This window comes from Furipterus horrens, unplaced genomic scaffold (assembly GCF_987537825.1).
Source record: "Furipterus horrens unplaced genomic scaffold, mFurHor1.1.pri manual_scaffold_9, whole genome shotgun sequence".
NCBI classification, from domain to species: Eukaryota; Metazoa; Chordata; class Mammalia; order Chiroptera; family Furipteridae; genus Furipterus; species Furipterus horrens.
In genome coordinates this window covers 14642398-14665258 of record NW_028327179.1, presented here as the reverse complement: position 1 = coordinate 14665258, position 22861 = coordinate 14642398, and the positions used below count along the sequence as shown (strand labels likewise).

General features: G+C 37.7%; 1 protein-coding gene and 1 pseudogene across 1 annotated transcript in view; both read left to right on the top strand.

Moving 5' to 3' along the window:
• Nucleotides 1-10660, top strand: part of CCDC126 (coiled-coil domain containing 126) — a 33278-nt gene extending 22618 nt beyond the window's left edge. Inside the window, exon 3 of the mRNA XM_090287804.1 lies at nucleotides 8843-10660. Within this exon, the coding sequence (XP_090143930.1) occupies nucleotides 8843-9027 (185 nt within the window). The 3' untranslated portion in view covers nucleotides 9028-10660. The remainder of the gene's footprint in view (nucleotides 1-8842) is intronic.
• Nucleotides 10661-17716: 7056 nt separating this feature from the next.
• On the top strand, nucleotides 17717-22706 carry LOC150001331 (ATP synthase F(1) complex subunit alpha, mitochondrial pseudogene; annotated as a pseudogene).
• Nucleotides 22707-22861: the final 155 nt, after the last annotated feature.

The following is a 22861-nucleotide window of genomic DNA, read 5'->3' as shown; positions in this document are numbered from 1 at the left end:
TTCCTTTCCTGTACGTCTTTATTTTCCGCTTCAGAATTAATAAGCATTGATTTCTGTTTCTTTATCTAATTTTCTACCTCAAAGTCCCCACAGTTATTTAAATCTCCTCCAGTATATTCAGACACATTAGGCATTTTATCACTTTCTTCTATCTTGAAGAAGTCTTTTTGAGGTCTTCTGATCAGTTCTGATCAGGTCTGTTTTCCTCTTGAGGCTTATAGTTGTGAATTGTTCTGTGATCTCATTCCGTCATCACCTTTCCCGTTCCCTTTACCTTTCTTGTGTTGGCTCTCCTGTTTCCTAGAATCCTGTGGGTTTTTCTTTATTGGTTTCATGCTATTATAGGGGAACAGATTCTCTGGTAGGTTCCTAATTAAAAAAAAAAAAAAAGAAGTACAAGGGAGCTCCAAGTTTTGAGCCCTGGCCTATCTGAAAGGCGTCCCTTCCCCCATACCCTCATGCTTAATTGGAAGTTTGAGCATAGAATCCTGGTTTGGAAATAGTTTTCCCTTGCAGTTTAAAGGATTTTCTTTCTTCTTTTTCCTTCTAAGCTTCTTGTGTTCTTTTTGAGAGACTAGTAGTATTCTGATTCTTCACTTTTGACATATGACTTAATTTTTTGGAAGCTTGTGAGATCTTTGTCCCATACGGTTCTGAAATTTCTCAATGCCGTGCCCAGGTATGGGTTACTTTTATACACGTGCTGGGATCTCAGTGGCTACTTTAAATCTTGAAAGTTATGTTCTTCAATTCTGGGATAGTTTTTCTAAATTATTTATTTGATTTCTTCCTTCCTGTTGTGTTCACTGGTTTTGGAACTCTGTTGCTCAGTGTCTGGGTGTTCGGAACTGGCCCTGTAACTGTCCTTCACTTACTCTTCCAGTTTCCAGGATCTTTGCCTTCTTGCTTTATTTTTGAGATATTTCTTCAGCTTTATTTTCAACCCTTTATGGAGTTTTTAATTTTATCTCTCATATTTTTAATTTATAAGAGCTCTTTTTTTGTTGTTATTTCTCTAAGGTTATTAATGATAGCTTTTCTGACGTGTTCTTATGTTTCTTACAAATATAGTGAAGCTTAGTTTTTTGAAGCTTTTTTAAAGAGTGAGACACTAAAAGCTTAGTAGGAACTGTTGAGCTGTTGGGTGGTGTGCACTATAGAGTGATCTGGCTGGGACATTTTCTTGGGAGTATTCTTAATATTTGCAATGACTTCTGATATCAGCTACCTGGAGTAAGGCAGCATTTCACAGGTTAAGGGCATAATCCCTCACAATACTGCCCTCACCTGAGACACCAGTCACAAGTTTGGGTATCTTCAGGTCACCTTCAATTTTTGACCAGCTGGTTAAAACTTGAGGGTTCCCACTACCCTTTCATGTTTGGTAATTCAGTAGAATGGTTCATAGAGCTCACTGGAAGCACTATACTTACAGTTTTATTATAGTTAAGAGAAAACGAGAACCAGGCAAAGGGAGAGATGCATAGGGAAGGTCGGAGAATGTTCCAAATGTAAAATTTCTGCTTCTTCCCCATGGAATCATGACCTATAACCCTTCTGGAACATCAATGTGTAACAATATTAAGAATATTGGAAACCAGGGAAGCTCACCTGAACTTTTGTGGTTAGAGTTTTCATTGAGATTTCATTTATGATTGATTGAATTATAGGACTCAGAGTTGAACTCAATTTCTAGCCATTTTCCCCAACACTGAAATGCCCTAACCCTCTGATCACATGGTTGGCCTTTCTGACATCCATAGCCCTCATCCTGCATCATCTCATTAGGGCAAACTCTCTAGGGGCCCACCCCAAGACACCTCCCAGGGGCTCACCATGAATAACAGAGGCATTCGTATCACTCAGGAAATTCCAAGTGTTTAGAAGCTACCTCCCAAGAATCTGTGCTAAAGGCCAGCCAATTCGTTATTATACAATATCAGTGTCTCTTTGTTTGGAGTATCCTGGATCTCATTGTATTTAGGTTTTTCCTCTTGAGCTGGTCAAATTCCCTAGAGAAAGAGTACAGTCCTCCCACATAGTCTGGGATCTAAGTGAGAGGAAAAGGCTGGGGAAGGAGAGGTAGGTAGCATCAGTACTTACTATGTAAACTTTCACTACCTCAGTTTTCTGCTATACAAGCTTCAGAAAATACATCTGTTTCTACGCGTTTAATTAGTATTTAAAGTTTGATGGGAACATATATTGATCCACTTGTGAGATCTAAACAATGTGACTTGCAATCTTAAGTAGGGAAGTAATAAAATATTTGTTGAATAACATAATTTATTCAGCACTCAGTGGGAGAAGGTAGCTGTACTAAAAATGTACATTTAATTATAGAATTTAGGAGGTTTTTGAAACCACTTTTAACTAACAGTGCTGTTCTGCTCTGATAGTTAAATAAACTCATTTCTAAGAAAGCATAAAGCTTTACAGTAGGTGATTTGTTTTGATAATCAGAAAGTGACGACTTCTAAGTTTTCTCTCTTATACCCTTAAGCTGATGATAGTGGTGGTAGAATATCAATTTGAATTTGAAAAATAATAAGGAAAAGTTTTTGACTTACACAGTGCATTAAAGACTTGTGTTTTCATTAGTGTTGCATTTTACTACAATTTTGTTCCCTTTCTGTGTACACACATGGTTATCCTTAGGCAGCTCACATTAAGAATACAAACAACAAAGCCTACTGAGATATAAGTAAGAGGCAAATCAAGATAGAAACGCATGAGTACAGGCTTGCTGTTCGTGCTGGGCCTAGCCTGCTTGCCCCACTTCATTCCTTACCTTTTCTCTGTTTTGTTTTGTATCTCAAAGGAAAGTGATTCCAGTAGGTCAGTGAGTGTAGTAGGTGGAGTTTTGCACGTTTGCACATCAGCTAGCTTCTGCCTCGCTCCAGCAATGGGAGGCCCTGGCACAGGTGTGGGAAGTGGAAGGAAGGAGAAGGCTAGGGTATTCCCCGCCCACCCCCCCCTTGGATTTGGGCTCTGGTAACATCACTGCTTTCTTCCTGTGTTCCATAGGCTATCTTTAGTATACTTAATAGCATTATATCCTCCTTTTGGTTTTCGTGTACTGTGAAGTAATTGGGCTAGGCACTGTTTTGATAGTATCTATGTTCTTATGTGTCTTTGTAATTTTTGCCACTCTTTTCTTTCCCTGTTCTTTTTCTTTCTTCCCCCAAACTATTTGACTTCTTCTGTCAGAATAGGAAGCTTAAAACAGAACTAGAGCAACCTTAAAAGGTTTTATTTTCTAAATTTGATCCTCATGTCAATCTCAACCTACCAAACGCATGCATGAATCAGACATTCAGCAGATGTTCTTTTCAAACATCTGTTGAGTGTCTACTGTGTGATGAAACAGGATGGATAGGATATGGTCTCCATCCAATTTTAATTTTCTTTTAAGGGTTCTGAACACAGGGACCCATAGTAGGGAAAGATTTCTTATTGCTAGCACCTTCAGTGGCAGGGTTTTATTCAGAAGTACTGTGGATTCCCATATGATTATAAACATATGACTTTAATAAGTTTACAGTCCCATGAAATGTAAACATAAAATTGTGTTTTGAATCTAGAGAAAAGGGGAGTTTTGGTGTATTTAAAAGAATTTCAAGTTCAGGAAACAGTATGTTCTGGTTTTTCAGCTAATTTTATAGCATGGAGCAAGTTAGTTAAGAATCTCTTGGTATGTTGTAATATATATTTTTTCCTTTATTTTTATTGTTGACACTATTGCAGGTATTCCAGTCTCCCCCTCTTTGCCCCCCTCCTCCCAGCTCCTGCTCCCCTTTCCCTCTGACCATCGCCACACTTGTAGGTTATACATATATGTTCTTTAGCTAATCCCTTCAGGTATTTTGTAATATTTTATTAAAACATTGATTTTAGAAAATGTGAGAGGGGATATTTAATGATAATTTAGAATATTGTTAAAGTAAAATTATCATATAGTTGTTTCTCATTAATCTCAAATATTCCTTTAATTGTTAATCCTAACCCTAACTCTAATCGAGGATTAGACCGTGCCTTTATAATTCATGTCACACATCAGTTTGGTGTCAGACTTCCCAGGGCTTTAGCCTCATTCTATCTTAAAAAGCTGCTAAGTGTGCTACCCCTAGTCTTTTCTAGCTAGGCTTCTCTGACCTAGAGTACCACCTCTAAATGTGGTACAGGAAAAACAGATCTAGTGCTTATCTCTTAGTCTTGTTGTTGAAGGATTTAAAAATATTTAATTTTCTCCTATTTACCAAATACTGTTATAACTCTTGATTGAAAGGTCTTAATAAACAATATCTCCTCTCCCAGGCTTTTATTTTGAAACTTTTCAATCTACAGAAAGTTAAGGATAATTGTATGGTAATTGTAGGGATTATTTCACTTGGCATAATGTTGTTAAGGTTTATATATATATATATGTCTTTCATGTAGACTCACCATTTGCTAAGAAGTTTTCTACATTTGTTTTTATCTTCCGTTCTCTATACACATATATGTGCTTTTTGGGGATACCATGTGAAAGATGTATATATCAAGCCATTTCATTTCTAAATACTTTTTGTCAATGGATTTTTCTTGTACTTTTTTTTTTTCTTTTACATTCCTACTAAACTAGAATAGATAAGTGCTCGTGATGATTGATGTCAGAAGATATATATAATGCTTGGAAAGTCTCATTCTTCCATGGCTGGACTTTCTCCAAATGAAGTTTCCCCCGCAATTTATATTATATTTTTTGTTTTATTTTTTATTTAATTTTATTTTAATTAAAAAAAATTTTATTTATTTATTCTTAGAGAGAGGGGAGGGGAGGGAGAAAGAGAGGAAAGAAACATTGATGTGTGAGAGCAACACTGTTTGGTTGCCCCTCATACATGAGCCCCCAGCCTGGGTATATACCCCCTGATCAGGGATCAAACCCACAATCTTTTGCTTTGTGGGACAATGCCTAACCCAGCTACACTAGTTAGGGCCTTTTGTTTTATATTTTAATAAGCATTTTCTAATCGCTTTCTACTCCCACCCACCACTACAACTGTCTCTACCCCTTTCTGACCTTTAAAAAAAATTTTTTTTTTAACCTTTTGGTGTAGGACATATATAACATTCACATTTTGGTAAAAATATATATAACATAAAATTTGCTGTTTTAATCATTTTTAATCGTACAGTTTAGTGGCATTAATTATATTCACAGTGTTCTAGAACCATTCCTACTAAGTTTCCAAAACTTGTATCACTTCGAACAAGAAACTATGACCATTAAGCAATAACTCTCCATTTCCCCTTCCCCTGGTCCTTGGTAACCTCTAATCTATTTTCTATGTATTTGTCTAGATAGTCCATATAAATGGACTCATACGATATTTGTTCTTTGGCTTATTTCACTTGGCATAATGTTGTTAAGGTTCATCCATGTTGTGGTATGTAGCAAAACATCATTTTTATGAGTAAATAGTATTCTGTTGTATATATATATACACCACATTTTGTTTATCTGTTTATCTATTGATGGGCACTTGGGTTGTTTCCACCTCTTGGCTATTGCAAATAATTCTGAAATGAACACTGGTATACAAGTATCTACTTAAGTCTCTGTCTTTGATTTTTGGGGGTATATACCTAGGTTTGGAATTGTTGGGTCATGTGGTAATTTTATGTTTAGCTTTTTAAGGAACTGCCAGACTTTTCCACAGTCGCTGTACCATTTTATATTCCCACCAACAATGACATATGTGTTCCAGTTTTCCTTATTTTCCCTTTCTTTGCTTATAGCTATCCTAGTAGGTGTGAAATTATCTCATTGTGATGTTGGGCATCTTTTCATGTGCTTATTGTCCATTTGCATATCTTCATAGAAGTGTTTATTCAAGTGTTTTTCTCATTTAAAATATTGAGCTGTTTATCTTTTTGTTGTTGAGTTTGGAGGTTTTTTTTTTTTTAAGTATATTTTATTGATTATGTTGTTACAGTAGTCCCAATATTTTTCCCTTTGCTCCCCTCTGCCCAGTACTCCCCTTCCCTCCAGCAATTCCAGCCCCCTTAGTTCACGTCCATAGGTCGTGCATATACATTCTTTGGCTTCCCCCTTTCCTATATTATTCTTAACTTCCCCTGTCTATTTCGTACCAACCGATTATGCTTCTTAATCCTGCACCATTTCCCCGTTTCTCCCCCTTCCCCCTCCCAGCTGATAACACTCCAAATGATCCCCATACCTATGATTCTGTTCCTATTCTGGTTTGCTTAGTTGGATTTTGTTTTTATTTTTTAGATTCAGTTGTTGATAGTTGTGAGTTTATTGTCATTTTAATGTTCATAGTTTTGATCTTCTTTTTCTTAAGTCCCTTTAACATTCCATGTAATAATGACTTGGTGATGATGAACTCCTTTAGCTTTACCTTGTCTGGGAAGCACTTCATCTGCTCTTCCATTATAAATGATAGCTGTGCTGGATAGAGTAATCTTGGTTGTAGGTCCTTGCTTTTCATCACTCTGAATACTTCTTGCCAGTCCCTTCTTGTCTGCAAAGTTTCTTTTGAGAAATCAGCTGATAGTCTTATAGGCACCTCTTTGTAGGTAATTCTGCTTTTCTCTTGCTGCTTTTAAGATTCCCTCTTTATCTTGAACCTATAGCATTTTAATTATGATGTGTCTTGGTGTGGTCCTCTTTGGGTCTAGCTTGTTTGGGACTCTCTGTGCTTCCTGGACTTGTATGTCTATTTCCTTCACCAAATTTGGGAAGTTTTCCTTCATTACTTTTTCACATAAGCTTTCAATTTCTTGCTGTTCCTCTTCTCCTTCTGGCACTCCTGTGATTCAGATGTTGGCACGTTTAAAGTTGTCCCAGAGGTTCCTAAGCCTTTCTTTATTTTTTCAGTTCTTGTTTCCTCATTCTGTACTGGTTGACTGATTTTTTCTTCCTTATGTTCCAAATCATTGATTTGAACCCTGGTTTTCTTCTTTTCACCATTGGTTTTGTGTGGATTTTCCTTCATTTCATTTAGCATAGCATTCACTTCTCTTATGCATTTGCTGTACTTAAGGATATCTGTCAAGTCTGTGAGCATCTTTATCACCAGTGTTTTGAACTCTGCATCTGTTAGGTTGGCTATCTCCTCATCGCTTATTTCTCCCACTGGAACCTTGATCCATTCCCTCTTTTGGGCCATACTTCTCTGTCTCCTCATCTTGACAGTGTTTGTTCCCCTCTGTGTCTTAGGTAGAACTGTCACACCTGTTTGAATGAGTATTTCTTCTTTATATCTTTGTTGGATTTCCATGCATCTCGATTTTCTGGAACTTCTGGTTGTCTCTAGTTTTGAGGTAGTTGTATTCCTTCTTAGTTGTGGAGGGAGACACAGCCTGTCTGTCTAGGCCTTCATCTTGGCTGGAAATCTGGAGTTTGGGAGTTCTTTATATGATCTTGATACTAAGCCCTTTTCAGATATGTGATTTTCAAATATGTGATTATTTTTTTCCCATTATGTAGGTTGTCTTTTCAATTGCTGCATAGTCCTTTGATGTCCCAAAGTTTTAAATTTGGATGAAGTCCAGTATATTTTTTCTTTTGCTAGTGGTTTCTCTGATATCTTAATAAGAGTACCATCAGTAGGTTTATCAGTTGTTGCTAGATAATTTTTCCCCTGAAGACAGATTAGGGCTTGAGCTGTTTTTGTGATCCAGGATCAACAAAAAATAAAAATATTAGTTGCAGCTGATCGAGTACATAATGTGTGCTGGGTGCCTTTGGGAAACCTGAGAAAAGAGAATTTTAAGGAAGAAAAGGTCGTAATTTTTTTCTTGACAATTTGTTCTACTGAAACCCTTAATCTCCCAAATATATTAGAAGATACAGTTTTCCCCATCATTCTGGAAGAAATTTAAGTCAGAGCTTCTGCTGGTATCTCTGCTGTATTAATCAGATTCCTGGCATCTGCTGTGCATCCTAGGCTCCCCACATTTCAGACTGCGGAAGTTCCAGGTTTCCTGTTTCTGCGTTTCATTGAATTTTTTACTTAGCTCAGCTTTTTTTCTTTTTTTTAAATAATTTATTTATTTGTTTGTTTATCTTTAGAGAGAGGGGAAAGGAGAAAGAGAGGGAGAGAAACATCACTGTTTGGTTGCCTCTCACTTGCACCCCCAACTGGGGGCCTGACGTGCAACCTAGTCATGTGCCCTGACTGGGAATTGAACCAGTGACACTTAGCTCGCAGGCCGACGCTCAATCCACTGAGCCACAGCAGCCAGGGCACTTAGCTCAGCTTTTTAGCTTACCTGCTTAGTCCACAGTCATCTTTACAGATTGCTTTCAGTAGTCCCTCTCTATATCGCGGTTCACTTATCGCGGCCTCACTGTATCGCGGGATTTTTACAAATATTATATTTACTTATCACGGATTTTTTGCTATATCGCGGGATTTTGTGGTACTCTATACATATGTTGTTAAAGTTACGTAGGTTTAAGAGTGTAGAATAAATGTAAGGTTTGTACTTAACGAGGAGGTGGGTCTGGAACGTAATACTCGCGATAAGTGAGGGAATACTGTAAATCAGTTCCTTAAAGGGATAACCTTTGAACCAGACTTTAAATCTGTTTTATTGCACTAGAAGAGTGAGAATTTTTATAACTCTGAAATTTCTTTAAGAAGCTCTACATGTGATGCTATTGATTAAAATAATTAGGCCTTTTATATTTGTGCTATGAGTGCCTTCTCTTTAGTATATTTTCTTTCAGAATACTCATTGTTCACTTTTTTCTCAAACTATGAAAACACAAATATTAAGTGCTTTGTCATTGTTTAATATGGTTTATTTTTATTTTTTCTCCTAGCGGATCTAAAAAGGACAATTGCTGTCCTGTTGGACGATATTTTACAGCGGTTGGTGAAGCTAGAAAGCAAAGTCGACTATATTGTTGTGAACGGCTCAGCAACCAACACTACTAATGGTACTAGTGGGAATCTGGTGCCCATGACCACAAACAAAAGGATTAATGTATCAGGCAGCATTAGATAGCAGTTGAAGATCACCTTGTGCTGCTACATCCACCATGGATTATATCCTAGGGCAGAAAAGCTTTTACAATAAATCGCTGGCTAGGATAGAGTAATGCTTTACATTCAAAGCTCTCCACATTTTCAAGGAATATGCTGGATTCATGGGACTCTAATTCTGTACATAGATTTAAAAGTTATTAGTTTGCTTTCAGGCAAGCCTCTTCAATGCTGTACTATATCTGTAAAGGGAATTTGGTAACATGGTTGATGTGGTATGCAGGTATAAACCTTTGTATAAACCTTTTGTGTTTTAAGATCAAGCTGAAATAAAAACACTGAAAGATGTGGGTTCATTCTATAAAATATTTATTTAAATATATAACATGTTTTTCAGACAAATGAAGAATATTGTTATTGAGTCATTCTGTCATTTGTTCTCAGTGTATATAGCGGTTAGACCAATACTGTTAGAAAGTGTGCTTACTTCCAGGACTATATTTTGTTATGCAGATTGTGAGCAGAGAAAGGAAGTATCATGCTGAAAATAATGTTTTGAAATCATGACCCAAAGAATGTCTTCATTTGCACTATCCTTCAGAATAACTGGAGGACAATTATTGTATATTTTTAAAAATTACATTTGTATGAGTATAATCTTGAAATGGGTAGTAGCCACTGTCAGTAACCTACTCTAAACATTGGGATGATTAAATAACATTAAAAGAGTAATCTCTAATCTCATATGTAAGACTTTCCTACATGTATTCTGAAGAATAAAAGATATTTTTATGATGAAATTAAAAATAAATATTAACTCATGAATTTTTCACAGACATGAATGTTAATTTAAAAGTTTAACCCTTTCAGTGTCAGGAAAGCACATAATTGCCACATTTGGATAATTTTTATCTATGCTGGCAGGGGAAGGGAGATGGAGATATTTGTGAAACAGGCTCTTAGGGACTTTAGCCAGATGTATAGTTGTATAAAGGTATTTGTACTGCATTATACTGCTTGGAAAATGTTAATGTTATATAAGAGTATCCTGCTTTATGAACTTTTGGATTTGTATAACAGATACATTAGATGTTTGTTTTATGTAATGGCTACTTAAAAATAATTAAGAACATTTAAGATATAATTTAAATTATGAAGATTGACTATCTTTTTAGGAAAACAGTTAATGTATATAGCACAAGAGATCCTAATATTAATTCTAATATAGAGCAAAGGACACCTTTATTTAAATTTCCCTTGTAGCAAATTTAATTGCCATATGGTGCCCTTTATTTCATAGTATTTATTCTCTATAATAACTGCTTAAGTGCAGCTAGATTTAGCTTCTAGATTTAGACTATATTGAATTTTGTTTTGGATATTGTTCGTTATTACAATATGCTACCACACATAGTAGCAATAATTATAGTGTTTTATTAAAATAAGTATGAGAAAATATCATATCATGAAAGGTAGCTTTCCAAACTTTCTCTGTACTCTTTCTTTGTGTGAAGAAATTAATTATATACCATTGCCAGGTGAAGTTTGGCGTAAGTGTTCGGTCTTATTAGCTGTGGACATTTTTGTTTTTTGTTGTTGTTTTCAGGGAAGAAATAAAATATATTATTTGTACTTACAAAGTGTTATAAGTTTTTTTCTTTATGGTGGTTGTGTATTTAATAAATGGTTAATGATTAAAAGGAACCTTAGAAAATTTGGGGTTTCGTTCCATCAACTTCTGGTAACTTTTTCAAAAGAGAAAAATGGCAAGTTGTGTTGTTTATAATAGAAGAGAATTGAGTCCAGGATTGATGGAATCAAGTCTGAAGATTGTAATTAAAGGTGGTTTCCTAGGTTTTGTATCCTCAAGTTGAAGTTTATTGTTGACTTTTTGTAAGTCATGCCTTAGTATTTATATCTCAGTTAATCTTAGTTAATCAGGATGTTGGCACATAAGACATCAATAAAGATACTAAAAACTTTCAAATTTATTTCAGAATATCGTTGGGTTTACTTTAAAAGTAATTTAAAAATTACTTCACGTAGTTAATGATAACTTGGGACTCATTTGTCTTTCAAGCAACACTTAATTGACTCGGTTAAATAGATTTTAGAGGCTCAAGTCTGCCTTTTTAATGATACCATAATTAGAGAATCTGTCTGATCTCATTTTATAAAATTATATTTTATTGATTATGTTATTACAGGTGTCACAGTTTTTCTCCTGTTGACCCCTTCCACCCAGCACCCCCCCATTCCCTTAGGCAATTCCCACACCATTGTTCTTGTCCATGGGTCATGCATGTAAGTTCTTTGGCTACTCCATTTCCTATGCTGTACTTACCCCCATGGCTATTCCGTAACTACCTGTTTATACTTCTTAATCCTCTCACCTCTTCACCCATCACCCCCCCACCTCTCTCATCTGCAAACCATCAAAATGCTCTCCTTATTTATGATTCTGTTTCTGTTCTTGTTTGCTTAGTTTGTTTTTTAGATTCAATTGTTGATAGATATGTACTTATTGCCATTTTATTGTTCATTTATTGCTATTTTTTGATCTCCTTTTTCTTAAATAAGTCCCTTTAACATTTCATATATATAATGGTTTCGTGATGATGAACTCCTTCAGTTTTTTTCTTATCTGGGAAGCTCTATCTGCCCTTCAGTTCTAAATGATATCTTTGCTGGGTAGAGCAATCTAGGCTGTAGGTCCCTGCTTTTCATGACTTTGAATATTTCTTACCAATCCCTTCTGGCCTGCAAGGTTTCTTTTGAGAAATCAGCTGACAGTCTTATGGGAACTCCCCTGTAGTTAACTTAATTGCTTTTCTCTTGCTGCTTGTAAGATTCTCTCTTTATCTTTAACTTTCTGCATTTTAATTATGATGTATCTTAGAGTAGACCTCTTTGAATCCATCTTGTTTGGGACTCTCTGTGCTTCCTGGACTTACATGTCTATTTCTTTCATCGAATTAGGGAAGCTTGCTTTCATTATTTTTTCAAATAATTTTTAATTTCTTTCTTTTCCTCTTCCTCTTCTGGCAGTCCTATGATGCAACTGTTGGGCCTCTTGAAGTTGTCCCAGAGCCTGCTTACACTATTCTTTTTTTTAATTCTTTTTTCTTGTTCTGATTGGTTGTTTTTTGGTTTCTTATGTTCCAAATCATTGATTTGATTCTCGGCTTCATTCTCTCTACTGTTGTTTCCCTGTAAACTGTTCTTTATTTCAATTAGTGTATCCTTGGTTTCTGAGTGAATCTTTTATTCTGCTGAGGTCCTCACTAAGTTCCTTGAGCATCCTTATAACCAGTGTTTTGAACTCTGCATATGATAGATTGCTTATCTCCATTTTGTTTAGTTCTTTTTGTGGAATTTTGATCTCTTCTTTCATTTGGGCAATGTTACTTTGTCTCCTCATTTTGGCAGCCTCCCTGCGTTTGTTTCTATGTGTTAAGTAGAGCTGCTATGACTGTCTGTTTTGGTAGTGTGTCCTAATGCAGTGGGTGTCCTGTAGGGTCCAGTGGCACAGCCTCCCCTATATCCCAAACTGGGCACTTGAGGTGTGCCTTTCATGTGGACTGAATACACCCTCCTCTTGTAGTTGAGCCTTAGCTGCTGTTGGCAGATCAATGGGAGGGATTTACCCAGGCCAGTCAGCTGCAAGGACTGGCTGTTACCACTGACTACCAACCTCTTCCCTCCATGGAGGATCAACTGTGCAGGGGCAGGATGGTGGTGCTCTGACGTTGGACTGTAGCTGTCCACTGGGTGTGCAAACCATGTGGTTTCCTGGGTGGTTGCAGGCGAAGATCAGCCCCCACCTGTGGTTTGCCTCGGGACACCCTGCCTTGAGTTACAAAGCAATCTGAGATGGTTGCTACTTGTGCTAGGCTTGGAGATTCCCAGATAAAGCCAAGCTGTGAATCTAGGCTGGCTGCTTCTAGTGCCAGGCCTGGGGCTCACTGAGGCCAGCTGTTGCTTGTTTTAGAGGATTTGGGAAGTTGTGAAGCATAAACTAAGACCAGCCATTCATATGGAAGAGCAGCTTGGGTGGGCCCATTGGGTGGGGTGCAGTCTCTGGGGATCTCCAAGGCAGGTCAGACAGTGGTAGCCAGGTTGATGAGGTCTCAGATATGGCAAGAACTTACCAGCTCTATGACTCTGGGAGGAGGGTTCGGAAAAGGAACAATGGCCTTTGCTCTTGATGCCAGACACTTAAGTTTCTCCCTTTATGCTACTGGTGCCTTTCAAGCTGCTACCCTGGTGCTGGAGCTCAGAGGGAGTGAATCTGAGTAGGTGAGTCCATGTGTGGGTTCTTTAAGAGGAATTGCTTGGGGCTCCAGCAATTTCTTCCATCAATTCAATCCCTGCTGCTTTTTGCAGGCAGAAATGGTGGCGACTTACCTTCCTGGAACTGGAACCCTGGGCTGGGACTCTTTGTTCCTGAGATATCCCTCCTAAATTTTTATCCACCAGCCTATTCTGTGTCTGCACCCTTCCTACTAGTCTGGATGGATGTGGTTTCTTTAATTCCTTAGTCGTCAGACTTCCATTGAACTCGATTTCTGATGGTTCTGAGTGATGGTTGTTCTATAGTTGTAATTTTGATGTGGTTGTGTGAGGAAGCGAGCCATGTTTACCTATGCAGCGTCTTGACTGGAAGTCTCCTGTCTAGTTTAATTATTTATCTGAAGCCTAAAGTGTTAACAGCTTAGATAAGAATCTGTGACTTGCACCTTAGGTTTAATTGCAAACAATGTTCTGTTTTTAACCACTTTGAGCTGAGTAGCTCTTAATGTAGTTACATCGTTTTCCCTTGCTTTAGAGAAGTGTTTACCTGAAAAGGGGACATGTAATGAAATAGACAAAAACAAAACAAATAGAGGAGTTAACTGAAGCCATTTTTTAAATACTTGAAATCCTTAATGATTTTTAACAGCCTCTGGTTGGGGGATGGTAGGGTTTCTTTTGAGAGAGCTAGAGGAGGAGAGGAGAGAAAGAAATGAATCTGAAAATGAGATAAATACAGAAAAGCAAAACGAGGGGAAAAATTCCAAAATTTTTCTACCCGGGACAACTGCTGTTGACATGTTAGTATATAAATGCGAAGCTTGTTTCCCCAGCTGACACTATTACCTTCTCATTTCCACTTAAAATACAGCATTCTCACAGGGGCGCAAAAGCCCTCATTTGCTCCTGGTTGCCTTGTAACCTCATACCAACTTCCTCCTCCTTAATTCCTCCAGCCATATTGACTTTCTCTTCCGAGGCCATACCAAACATGGTTTCCCCTTAGCAGCTTCAAGCCTGGTATTTCTCCATTTGTAATTCTCATTCCCAGATAGCTTCATGGTTCCCACCCTCCCGTTCAGGTATTCAAATGTTACTTCTTTAGGGAAGTTGTCTTTGACCACCTGCCTAAAATGGCATACCTCTAGCGTTTTTCTCTTTTTACTTTTCTCCATAGTTGTGATCTAGCTAACATTAAATTGTATATTCATGTGTTTCTTCTGATGCTTCTTAGAATCTGAGCTTCACGAAGGCAAGAACTTCATTTTGTTCACTGGTAAAACCTGGGCATATAGAACTCTGTCTGGTAAATATTTGTTAAAACTAGTTACTAATCGATTCTACACTTTCTGTTTTGTTAGGTAACTTTCATGGTTATTCTATCATGTGGCTGTATCACAGTTGATAATCATCTTTCACTCAATTATTAAGCGTTTTGGTTTCAGATAAAAGATTTAGACCGAGGTGTGCGACAAGTCTAAAGCCTGACCTCTTTCCATTACTTCATGCTGTCCTTATAGATGCCAGAGGGTAACCTAAGAAAGTGATTAATATCCACTTTGGGGAGACAAAGTGGTGAAATCTCTCCACTAGTATAGAACTATAAGGACAAAGGAAGTACAAAATAGGTGATCATCCTCAGACTTTGCTTTATGTCATGAGCAGCAGGCCAGAAGCATTTTGCAGAGCAGTGAAAAGACGGGATAAAATGTACAGTGGGTAATCATAATTGGCTTAGAGAGCCGGGAGGGGATTGGTCAGTGGTCAGAAATCAGATCATTTTGTCAGTTTATAGCTTTTGGCTTAAAAGTGAATCAGTAATATTAGTGTGTATCTAAGTAAGGAAGTTAAGCCATAAAAATTTCTTTAAGTTAGTGTTTTTTAGAATTTACCAATGCCAGTATTCTTCAAACATTTTTTTCAGAATGACTTTAGGACCTCCAGTGAGGCTAGTAGTTCAAGTGTAACTTCACAGTGCTTTTATTTGTTTTTTAGGTAGTTCTATTTTTATTTTATTTATTCATTTATTTATTTTATTGTTGACACTATTACAGATGTCCTTCATTTCCTTCCCCATCTTTGTCCACTTCTATCCATTCCTCGCCCCCCCTTGCCCCATGGCCTTCATCAAGTTTTTGTCTGTGTCCGTGGATGATGCGTTTATGTTCTTTGGCTAACCTCTTCATCTTCTCTTATCCAGCCCCTTCCTCCACTCTCCCCTCTGAGATCTGTCCGTCTGTTCCATGTTTCTGTGCCTCTGGTTCTATTTTGTTCATCAGTTTATTTTGTTCATTAGATTCCACGTGTGATTCAGATCTTGTGGCATTTGTCTTTCTCTTTGCATTGCTTCTAAGTGTTGATTAGCAGCATCGTTCATTTGAATAAACCATTATTTTTCACTGAACGCAGGTGCTTAATTCATCCACATACTCACACTTTAAAAACATCTACCAACTCTTCACACAGAGAAACCATGGTCTGAGGAGGCTTTTCAGGTGTGTGTGGGGGTGATAAGGTGGATGTAATATCAGGGTTTGAGGAAAGGAAGCATTCTGAACCACCAGTGTTTGAGAATTTTTATATAACATCAGGTTATGTTTAATTTTTATATAAAAAATTTATTTTCATTTTCATGAGTTTGAAATAGAGGGAAAAAAATTCCCTTTCGTCTTTTCTTCAAATTTAAACTGTAAGTCTGAAAGCCTTGAATAATTGCTGAAGCAGGAGGGCACAGAAAGGGGACCTTCTGCCTCCTGGCGGATGTTAGTATATTAAATTAAAACTATTCAAAACCAGAATATGCCCTATGAGGAAGGATTTAGAGCAGGAAGGATTTGGAGAATTTGTTCTTAATAATGCCCCCCATGTAATGGGATTGTTGTAATAACAGTTATTGAGCATCTACTCAGGGCTCTGTCCTGTGCTGTGCTCTTCATGTTTACTATCTCATTTAATCTTCAAAACTTTGGGAGGTGGGTTCTGTTACCCCTGTTTTGTATCTGAGGGACTATGGTGCAGAGAAGCTGGAAACGGGCTATAGTCACATCTTGTAGACTGCATAGCAGAGATTCACATCCAGAAGAGTCCGTTTCCAGTCTGTGCTCTTGACCACCATGTCTTACCAGCTGTTCTGCTGATCTTGGCTTAAGTAAACTCAAGCATCTTCCCATCATGGTGTCCCCAGGACCTCACAACTTCTTCGATCCAAGAGTGATGCTTCTCTGTCCACTTTTCACTCTTTCCTCAAAGGCCTGGGTCAGCAGTGTGCGTAGAGTCTGCAAAGATATACCATGCTACACATTTGGCTCCCAGGCATTGGTGGCAGCCCACTCAGCCATGCTGAGATGGCCCAGGATGGCTGGGGTTGGGAGTGATGGGAGAGGAACCAGTTCCTGGGGAGTTGGAAGCATCAGGCTGTGGCAGTTGGAAGCTAATGAGTGAATCCACCACAATCGCCACAATCATGTCTCTCATGTTCAAACTTGGAAGAAAGGGAAGTTAGGGACCAACTGAGTGCGTATTCTTTAGAGTGAACAGAATCTTTTCAGTCTACCCTCTAGGCCATATTTGTACCCACTGTGGGATTCAAGACACTATCAACTCATCTATGGCAGTTCTCTGTCACCGTAAAATCTAGTACTAAGATTTTATTTGCAAGATTTAGGTTAGGGACTTTCTGTGACCAAGATATATTTTTTATCACTTCCTACTTCCTAGATGCCAGACAAAATGGGATGCAAAACCACGCTCTTGGTCGATTATTTTGCTGTTTGTAATCTCTTTAGGTTTTACAAATGGATCATTTTATGATGTTCTAAGGAAGCCTGAGATTGCTTTGATAGTGACTTGATTGTGTCTGATTTAAGATTGTTTCTCTGAGTTTTCTGAAATACTAACAGGCAAAGCCTTAAACACCTCCAGCCATTTCTCCAAAGCTTAACTGTTGATTTGAGAGCATTTTGAATTGCAGGAGCTCTGGATCCACTTTTCTACTTTGTCTGGGATGACTTCTACCCACTGCACAGGCTTCATGGACTGGTCCTCAGGCTGGAATTGACCTCTCCATGGAGAAGTGAGGTAAGAAAATGACATGGAACTCCTCCTTGTTTTTAGCATTGTCCATTATCACTCACTCATGTAATAAAAGGGCAGCTATTTCTTTGGTATGTGCCTGAACCTGATGTATTTAAAAATGTAAAGAATATAAACAGGGCTTGTTGCGAACTATAAGAGCTCCTTTTAGCTGCAAATGCCCTTCCCTTAGCTTCCACACAAAGATACACTTACAGGAGAGGTAGAAAGCAGGCAGAAGCTGGGCGTGGGGATGGGGTGTTTGCTATATTAATGCAGTTTGTTCTTTTTTTCTCCTCAGACAGGTTTACATGCCTGTGAAAATAAATGACAATTGGAACTAAACTCTTCCAAAGAAAGTGGAATGAATCATGAAAGTTTTGAGTAAAAATCACTTTTTGCCTTTCTACATGATTTAATTCTTTCTATCTTCTATCCTAAATATAATTTGTTAAAAGCAATATTGGGTTTAATTACAGTGCTAAATAACCATGGTTACCATCAGAAGGAAGATAGCTCTTTTACCAATTAAAACAAGTGGCTTTTCTGACATACAGCTTCCGCTGAGGGGCTGAGAGATTGCAGAAGGGGCTGCTCTGCCCTCTGTTTCTAGGAAGGTTAGGATTTTCGAGGCTGGAAAGGAAGTCAAGGCCAACTCCAACGAGGGGAAATTTTTCTTATTGTTGATTAGAATGCAGGTGATTTTACCACTGAAATAATGAGCTTGGTTCTTGCTTTTACCACAGGAAGACTTAAGTTATACCTTTCATTACTTAACTTCTTCATGGAGTTTACTCTCACATATACTGATGCCCAAGTGGGGACATTGGTTTCTTCACAAACCAGAAGGCCAGATAGAAAGTATAATACTGTCCTTTACCTCTGCAAAACCAAAATAACTAGTATTTCTTGCTGGCGATAGGGCGTGAGTGTGGGCCAGACAGAAAGTGTCCTCTGGGGCCCTTTGCCACTTTAGAATGTCCTGTTGGAATTCCAAATAGATGAAGCCTGAGCCCAGGGCTGGTCATAACTATTAAGCAATCCTCTTATTTTCTATTGACAGGCTTTGCCTGACCTGTTTATACCTTATACAGTAGTATCCTCTTAATTATGGTTTTGCTTTCCACAGTTTGTTATTCACAGTCAACTTTGATCCTTAAATATTAAATGGAAAATTTCAGAAACAAGCAACTTAATAAACAATTCATAAATTTTAAACTGCATGCTGTTCTGAGTGTGATGAAATCTCTCTCAGTCTGCTCCATCTCTCTAAGGATGTGCACCATCCCTTTGCCCCGGGCGTCTGTGCTGTATTCCCTCTCCACACCGTAGTCACTTCGTAGTCATCTAGACTATCAGATTGACTGTCATGGTATTGCAGGGCTTGTGTTCAGGTCACCCTTATTTTACTTAGCAGTGGCCCCAAAGTACAAGAGTAGTGGTTGATGCTGGCAATTTGGCTGTGCCACAGAAGCTGAAAAGTGCTTTTGTTAAGTGAAAAGGTGAGCATGGTTAATAAGCTCTTTTAAGAGACAGATCACATTTATATAATTTTTATTACAGTATATTGTTATAATGTCCTATGGTTTTTATTAGTTTTATCGTTAAACTCTTTTTTGAAGGTGCTTGCTTTAAAAAAATAAAAGATTTTATTTATTTATTTTTAGAGAGAGGGGAAGGGAGGGAGATAGAGAGGGAGAGAAACGTCAATGTGAGAGAGAAACATCAATTGGTTGCCTCCCGTATGCACCCTGACTGGGACCAAACCTGCGACCCAGCCATGGGCCCTGACCAGGAATCGATCCGGTGACCTTTTTACTTTGCAGGATGACGTCCAACCAACCGAGCCACACCTGTCAGGGCTGTTGTTAATCTCTTACTATGCCTAACTTACAAATTAAACTTATCATAGGTATGTGTGGTTTCAGGCATCCAATGAGGGTCCTGGAACAAATCCTGCATGTATAAGGGGGCACTACTGTAGTCTAGATTTGTTCTTTTCCATTTCCTTGCCTGGAATGTCTTTCTCTTCCTCTGTTTAGTCTGAGTCTGATCCTTTTTTTCCAATGTGCTTCTCTAGTGTTACCTACATCATAGACAATTCCAAATTTGCAGTCCCAGCCTGAAGGGATTGCTCTTTTCTCTGGAATCCTGTATCACTTGTGGTCTGCGTTTAATGCATTCAGTCATTTATTCATGCTCTTCTCTCTGTCTGGAATACAATTCTCTCAGCTCTTGGCATGAGTGGGTTCTTCACATTTTTTAAGTCTCAACTAAAATGCCATGTCTACAGAGACCTTCCCTCACTACCCATTCTAAAGTAAGAGCCTTTTCTATATATTCAGAGACTCTCTTGACCCCAGCACCCAGCCTAGTAGCTGGTGCATAGTAAATATTTATTGAATGACTTGACAAATGAATTCATTTATTATTTTAATTTAATGTATAATTTCAATTTCAGCTTAAGAACAAAAATGGTGATAATTTCTAGAACTGAGACATATCTAAAGACAGGAGAGATTAGATCTATGTTTGTATAAGGAACTGAGAAATTTTCTGGAAAATAACTCATTCTAGGGGGTGAAATACTATGTGAAACACCAATGTATGTTTCAAGTATAGTGGTTTAATATTAATAAACAAGCGATTCTACATGTTTTGCTCATATTCTCTGTACTTTTCCCCAATTCTCTGGGATGTTGAGAAAATCTTTTTCTTTATCTTCAAATGCACATCTGAATATATTGTGATAGATGGATATAATTTAAATGGGAAGCTATTAAATATTTTACCCTAGTTATTTCTATGCAAAGAGTCATTATGTATTTTAATGTGGAAAATCAATATTATTTTGAAGTTGATTTTTAAAAAATAGTCTAGGTTTTTAAAGTTGAAGTTAAGAAAATTTCAGTAATTTATTAATGAATTGTGTTTGATTATATGAATGTAACACAGTTTGTATATCCATTATCTTATTGATGAACATCTGGCCTTTTCCTAATTTGTGGCTGTTATGAATAAAGCTACTATTAACGTTCTTGTAAAAGTCTTTTGTAAATATAAGTTTTCATTTCTTTGAGATAGATAGCTAGGAGTGAAATTACTGGGTCATATGGTAAGTATATTAAGGAATGCACTTTTTTCCAAAAGCAGTTGTATCATTTCACATTCTCACTGGTAATAGAGTTTTGATTGGATGTCTCCACATTCCCTCATGCTTAGGATAGGTATCAAGTAATGAAGGATCATAGCACTTTACGCCTTTTGAACAATCACCCTACTGTGCTCATAGGACATTTTGAAGGCATGGGTAAATTTAACTGTAGAATGGGTATGAGATGAAATTAGGGAGCTATTTTTATTTTGTTGGGGTAATAATAGCATTTTATTTAGATAGGAGAATGTCCTTATTTATTTATTTTTAGATGTGTAAATATTTTGGCATGAAATGTCATAATGTGTGATACTTTAAAACAGCTCAACCACAATAATAAAAAAAAATGTAGATTGATAAATCAATAAAGCTAATATGAAAATGTTAATGGTTGAATCTAAGAAGTGGATTTATAGGTGTTCATTGTAACATTTTTTAAACTTTTGTGTGTGAAAATTTCATAAAAAGTTAAAAATTACATAAAAATTATTTTATCTTTCTAGTGAATTATGTTGCAACTCACTTTGTTCATAAGAATTTTTTTCTTAAAAGTACATATTTAAAAAGTATATTTTTTCTTAACAGTATATTCCTTAAAAGTATATTTTTTCTTAAGAGCACATTATGTCTGATACTAGCGTAATTATCTCATAATACTAATATACTATCTCAAAATAGTAGTGTAATTTCTTTTGTTAATATTTACTTGGGAGTCAGTCCAGAGGCTGCAGAAGAACCACCAAAGGAGAATGCAAAGGTGCTGTCTGTGCACATGGCCTTGGACTGTGGCCTGCACTCTCCTTTGCTAGGCTGGGCTAGTCTCCAAAAATGCTTTGGGATCATCCTTCATTGCCACAGGAAACATACTTGCCTCTAACACTTGCCTTCAGAGACTGGCACTACTGATGTGTTCTCTGTTTGTGAAGAGCATATTCTTGGAGCTAATCGCTCTGCTGACCTTGAAGAGCCTGGGAGTGTCTCAAGTATTTGTGATGGTATTTTTTGAGTACAAGGGTTGAGAATTGTTCAAGCAGAAGAAATGGTAGCGTTTTCCTCAGGTTTGAAGAATATGTCTCTGAACTTGGACCCTGACAATGTTGGTGTTGTGTTTGGAAATGATAGACTAAGGAAGAAGATACTGTGAAGAGGACAGGAGCCACTGTGGACATTCTAGTTGGCGAGAATGGTACTGTCATTGATGGAAATGGTCCTGTTGGTTGCAAGACCTATAGGCAAGTTGGCCTGAAAGCCCCTGGGATCGTTTTTCCAAGAACCGATGCAGACTGGCATTAGGCTGTGGATAGCTTGAGTGCTGATTGGTTGTGGTCAGCATGAGCTGATTATTGGTGACCGACAGACTGGTAAAATGTCAATGATTTGCATAATCATTAACCAGAAACGTTTCAATGGTGGATCTGATAAAAAGAAGAAGCCATACCATATCTATTCAGCTATTGGTCAGAAGAGATTCACTGTTGCCTGATTGGTGAAGAGAATTCCAGATGCAGATGCCATGAGGTGCACCATTGTGATTTAGGCTGCTGCCCCAACGCAGTACCTGACCCCTCATTCTGGCTGTTCCATGGGAGAATATTTTAGGGATAATGGCAAACGTGTCTTGTTCTTCTATGACAGGTTATCCAAACAGGCTCATCATCAGATGTCTCTGCCTCTCCAGAGACCCCTCCGTGGCTAGCGAGGCCTGTCCTTGTGATGTGTGCTACTCACACTCATCTGCTGGAGAGAACAGCCAGAATGAACGGTACTTTTGATGGCGGCCCCTTGACTGCCTTACCAGTCCTAGAAACACAAGCTGGTGATATGTCTGCTTACATTCCAACAAATGTCCTTTCCATTACTGATAGACAAATCATCTTGGAAACAGAATCGCTCTACAAAGGTATCTGCCCTACCCTTAACTTTGTTTTGTCTGTTCTGTGTCAGATCTGCTGCCCAAACCAAGGCCACGAAGCAGGTGGCAGGTACCATGAGACCGGAATTGGCTCCTTATCCTGAGGTTGCTGCTTTTGCCCATTGTGCTTTCTCCTTTCATGCTGCCATTCAACAACTCTTCAGTTGTGGGGTGCACTGAGCTGCTGAAGGAAGGACAGTATTCTCTTATGGCGATTGAAGAAGTAGCTCTTATCTATGATGGTATAAAAGAAAGGCATTTGATAAACTGAAGCTGTTTCGATTTCATGATTTTTTTGCTGGAGTATTTAAAAGTAAATTTTAAATGGCAAGCTATTTTATCCTAAGTACTTAATGATGCTTTAAAAGGCAAACAATTCTTATATAACCCCCAAGCCAAAATGAAATAATTTCTTACGTTTTAATA